This window comes from Ahaetulla prasina, chromosome 2 (genome assembly GCF_028640845.1).
Source record: "Ahaetulla prasina isolate Xishuangbanna chromosome 2, ASM2864084v1, whole genome shotgun sequence".
Lineage (NCBI taxonomy): Eukaryota > Metazoa > Chordata > Lepidosauria > Squamata > Colubridae > Ahaetulla > Ahaetulla prasina.
The window spans coordinates 82,316,113-82,321,119 of record NC_080540.1 but is presented as its reverse complement, the minus strand read 5'-3'; the positions used below and the strand labels follow the sequence as shown (position 1 = coordinate 82,321,119).

Below are 5,007 nucleotides of genomic sequence, written 5' to 3'. Positions count from 1 at the left end.
TTCTACTATAGGACTACCAGAGAAAATCATAAAAGGAAAAAGAACATTGTTTTTGTCAGTTTTCCAACAGCTAATTGATTTAAGTAAAATTGATTTTGAACTTAATTGTGTAGGTTTTATTAATGTTTCATATTCTGCAGTTTTAAACTGCAAGTCACCTCAAGTGCTTGAATATTGTAAACAAAAAGGTGGGGAGTGAATTCAATGCTAAATGGATAAATATATTTAAAATCAGAAAGGAGTTTACTTTGTTATTAAGGAAAGGGATAGCCCCAGTGATTTAGGAATTAGGCAAAGTATGTTTGCACTGAAAATATGGTGTTGGACCATTCAACGTGTGCTCTAAGACAGGGGTCTCCAACCTTGGCAACTTTAAGACTCGTGGACTTCAACTCCCAGAATTCCCCAGCCAGCTTTGCTTTGCTGGCTGGGGAATTCTGGGAGTTGAAGTCCATGAGTCTTAAAGTTGCCAAGGTTGGAGACCCCTGCTCTAAGAAATATAAGGTTATTTCTAAGCAGTGATGCTTGGAACTTGAGATTTGCATTTATATGGCCCCAGATTCGGTTTCTTTGGATCAAAGAAATTACAAAATATGATACATTTATGGTAAGCATTCCACTCATGTTCCATTCTCCTTAGAAAAGCACTTTCCCATCTGAGTTACTCCTAGGGAGAGCCAGAAAGCTTAACCATTAACAGCTGTGAAAAGCATGTTTCTGGTATGCTAAAAGATCCAACATGTGCTTTAAGTGGATTTATATGTAACAGACAATGTTTAGTTGTTGCTCCTACTTTGCTGCATTCACAGACTGTTATGGAATCAAATAATGGCAGCCTCCGGGTTACAGGAGGAAGAATCCAGACAACTATGCCTACTATTTTATTAATTACTACTGCCTTTTTCTTACCACCACCACTACCTACAACAACAACCATATGCTAAGGAAGGAAATAAGAATTTCTGACAATAGCATTAGGAGACCTCCAACTGGAGCAACCTACATGCGCATGGGTCTACTTATCTGGGTAAACCAGTTGTCACTGTCATTGGTCTTTCAATGATTCAGCAACAGGACCAAGAAAGATTCTGGAGTGGTTAAAACCATAGTGGTTGTTTTAAAACATGCTTCATTTAAATAGATAGCTGCTTCTGTTTGTGGAGGATCCTAAATACTTAAAGATGGCCAACAACTCCATTCCCTTATATCTCGGATGACTTTGTTTCAGAGATCTCAGTATGATCTATTGTGTGATTATTTTAAAATGACTAATGTGGGCTATCAGTGGGACAGCAAAATCCCAAGGATGATTTCCATCCTATAGTAAATAGGTTGTTGAGACCTTTGTATTTTGTCAATACACATCCGGCATGAAAACTGCACTCGGGATGTAAGCAGCAGGTATAAGCACTGCTCTCAGGAATGTGTAAGTTCTTCAGGTGTGTATGAAAACACCTATCGCTGGGCAGGGCTCAAAGCTCTCCAGCCAAACTTATCAAGCTTATAGTTCAGTACTTTGCCAACATTTTTAAAATATGCCACTTGAAGAGCCGTAGGCAGAGGTGCCATAACATTACAGTTTGAAAATATTTGAAAAGGGATCATTCCTTCCCCCCTTGCCTGAGAAACTACGTAATATTTGCATTTTCCAGCTACAATAAAAACCCAAGAAAATGACAAGAAGACATTTCACTCCACAGCAGGGCCTCCACGAGAGCAGCAGCGTGGCCGTCGTACATTCTGTAGGAGCGCCCTGAACACACTGGGCTGCCTCTTGATCTCACCCTTGCGTGTGGCAGCCTTGACAGAACTGGAGCGGGTACTCTGGGGAGTCATCACCATCTGCCGGCCATGTTCTTCGATCTGCTTCTCCAGATGCTTCTGTATGGCCATTCCCAGCACTTCTACCTCCATGGAGGCTCCATATACTTCCCATGTCATCCCCTTTTCATCCCAGCTGACCTCCCGTATTGGCTCTGATGTCTCTTCCTCTGCACCCTTCACGTGTACTTCAGGATAGGATGTTTGAGGGGATTTGGTTACCGGAGTCATAGGTCCCGTTGCCACTGATCTGGTCTCCACTGGGATAGACACTTGCATCTCCACATCCCTTTTCGTGGGTTTCTCCACTGGACCAGGACTCTTCAGAGAAGAAGTCCCTAAACCTCTCGTATGAAATGGGAAAGCTGAAGAGCCATCAGGTGGATTAATAGGGCTAATGGCTACAGACACCAAAGATACCCGATTATCAACCTGAGTTCCAGCATCATGCTGGGGAGGTGTGACTTCCAATATGCAGGTCTGGGCAAAATGTCCTACAGATGTCATCTCCTTATTGGTTGCATGGTCCTCACTTGTAGCTACGCTAATCCTTTCCACTTTTTTTTCATGAGCTTGGTTCTGACTTTTGCAGCTGGAGGTTGTTGGTTCCCTGTGCCCTGTTTTCTCTTCCATGGATTCAGCTGGGCTTGATTCTAATTTACCTGATGTGCCTTGATGTTTGACTTCGTAAGAAATGCTGGTGACAAGGACATCTGGCACTTTACTGGAGCTTCCAGGTGGGTGAGTTTCTGCAACAGGGAACCTTGTTTCCTCAGTATCCCTCAAAGGATTCTTTGCTGCAACAGGCTTGGCTGACTTCTCCGAGGTGGTTTCAGCTTTAGAGGGTGTCAAAATAGACTCCTTCATAGCGTATGACCCAAAGAGACTTCTGGAATCTTCCTTCCCGTATTCCATAGCTTCACAAATGACACTGCTGATGTGTGATTTATCTCCTTTAGAGGCAAGAGGCTGCCCTTGACTTGTGTTTTGCAGGCGTGCACGAAGTGTTGAACCCATGTTGGAATGAATTGTTTTTATTTGGATACATTCGTCCTCAGCTTTATCTGTGGTGGGTTCAAAAAATGCAACATGTTTCAGGGAGGTTGGTGTACTGGATGAGTCTTTATTAGGTCCTTTGAGGCAGGGCTCTGTTGGGAGATGCCTACACGCTTCTCCGGCAACTTTTTCCCCCAGAGAGCTGCAGATGGCCACTGTGCTATTTGAGATCTCCTCCATGCTCTCCTCCTGCTTACTGTTCTGTTTCCACTCGTGGCAAGCTGCTGCTTCTCCTTTTGCTTCTGGGGGAGTTCCTCCAACACCTGTGTTTTTTAGAAGTGGGGGCTCAGCAGCAGCAGCAACTAGATCTACAGAAGACTTTGGATCTACAGCTTCAGTCTTCTCTTTCTGGTTTGGGTTATCCACCATGGCGACTTTTTGGCTGCTGTCTTTGGTGCCGAGTTCATTTACACAGCAGTTCCTCATGGTGAAATCTCCGCTTGCACAGCTGACGTTTTGGAGGCAGCTGTTTTTTCTACAACCACAAGGTGAGCTGGTGGTGGGCTTGTCAGCATCTTCAGGAACAGCTTCTTGGTTCAGCAACTGCAGGGCCTCTGTCTCCTTAGCACTGCCCATCTCTAGGCAGGATCTCTGCCATGCTATTCTTTGTACCGCACTTAGAAGGTTCTGAAATGAGAGAGAGGGTGGATGAAAAAAAAGACAATTATCTGAGGTAATCTCAAAGAAAAATGCAATGATCTTAAAGCTATCTGTCTTTGATGTCTTCTAGGTCAATGATTCCTCTGCATTATTTGGGAGAGTTTACGATGTTTGCTGCCTTATACAGAATCTGAGAGGTGAAATAAGACTTGGTATTTTACAGTCTCGGATTTCCCACCACTGAATTCTAGTGCAGTACAGGTGATCCTCAACTTATGACTGCAATGGACCATGGAATTTCTGCCATAAATCATGAGGCGCCTATGTGACCAACTTGATTTTATTACCTTTTTTGCAGCAGTTGTCAAGCGAATATATATAGTACGGCAAGTCAATACATTTCTACAGTCTTTTTTTTTTTGCTTGAAACTGGCTGCTGCTGGAATTCCTGAACTGGGTTGTAAGTAGCCTTTGGGTGGGAGATCAGAACTTCAAATGGTCACTAAGTGAGGACTACCTGTAATTCCATCCCCTTCCCCTTTTCTTCCCCATTCTATACTTTCATAATAGTCTGTTTGGGCATTTAGTTCTGTTCAAACAACATTGAATTTCTTATGCAAATACTGAAATCCGTAAAAATTGACTAAATTGTAGCCTTTTAATTTATAATCCAGTCCATGACTAATAACAATAATGCTGTACTCTTTCAAGTGCACCATCTTCTTCATTTCACTAGTTTTTAGAAAAAAAAAATACAATAGATCAGTATCATTCCTACTTTAGGGATGGAAGACTGAGGCTGACAACCTTAAAGCTACATAAGGAATTAATGGCAGAGGCAGAATCTTCAATTTTCAATTCTACCCACATGGATAGAGACTTTAAGCTATGCCCACGGTTTACTGTAATTATAGAAATATTCCTCCATTTTGATAAACATCTGATAGTGAGTTGCCCTTTTCATCCATAACTGCCTTCTTTCTGGAACTCTACAGCTTTGAGATATCCTGGTAATCTCCCATTCCAAGAACTAACCAAGTCCAACCCTTCTTCTTTTTTTCCCCCAGGTCATCCAAGCTTTCCTGGATGTTGTCAACTGCTGAAGTTATGGTACTATTAGAGGCTAGACAACTCTAGGATGCGTAGGAAGAGACAGATAATAGCTCAATTTTAGTGTAAATGCACTGTAATCAGAAGGTCTGAGTCCAGTCTTTGGCATTTTTGCTTACAAAGGATCAGATAGCAGACAATACAGTGGTACCTTGCTACTCACATTAATTGGTTCTGAGAGGTGCGGTGAGTACAAAAACAATGAGTACCAAACAATTTTTTTCCATAAGCAATAATGGAGTGAGTCACAAGGCAGCCGATACAGAAAGTTCTAGCTTGTGCATTGAGTACCAGGACAAAATTTTCACATCAAAATACCCACCGAGTAACCAAACTCAATGAGTTTCAAGGCAGTTAAGCTATCACTGCATAAAGTAAAATCTGAAGCCAAGAAAAAGAAATTTGGGATTGACCTGATGG

The 5,007-nt window shown here is 42.3% G+C and overlaps 1 protein-coding gene across 1 annotated transcript; it reads right to left on the bottom strand.

Moving 5' to 3' along the window:
• Nucleotides 1–1,689: 1,689 nt before the first annotated feature.
• Nucleotides 1,690–3,453, bottom strand: GPRIN1 (G protein regulated inducer of neurite outgrowth 1). The gene has a single exon (XM_058167848.1). The coding sequence runs from the start codon at nucleotides 3,451–3,453 to the stop codon at nucleotides 1,690–1,692; it is 1,764 nt and encodes a 587-aa protein (XP_058023831.1).
• Between the last annotated feature and the right edge of the window lie 1,554 nt (nucleotides 3,454–5,007).

What these genes read in the sequence shown, in the direction of transcription:
- GPRIN1 (XM_058167848.1), bottom strand. Translation starts at nt 3,453, where the DNA reads ATGGGCAGTGCTAAGGAGACAGAGGCCCTGCAGTTGCTGAACCAAGAA.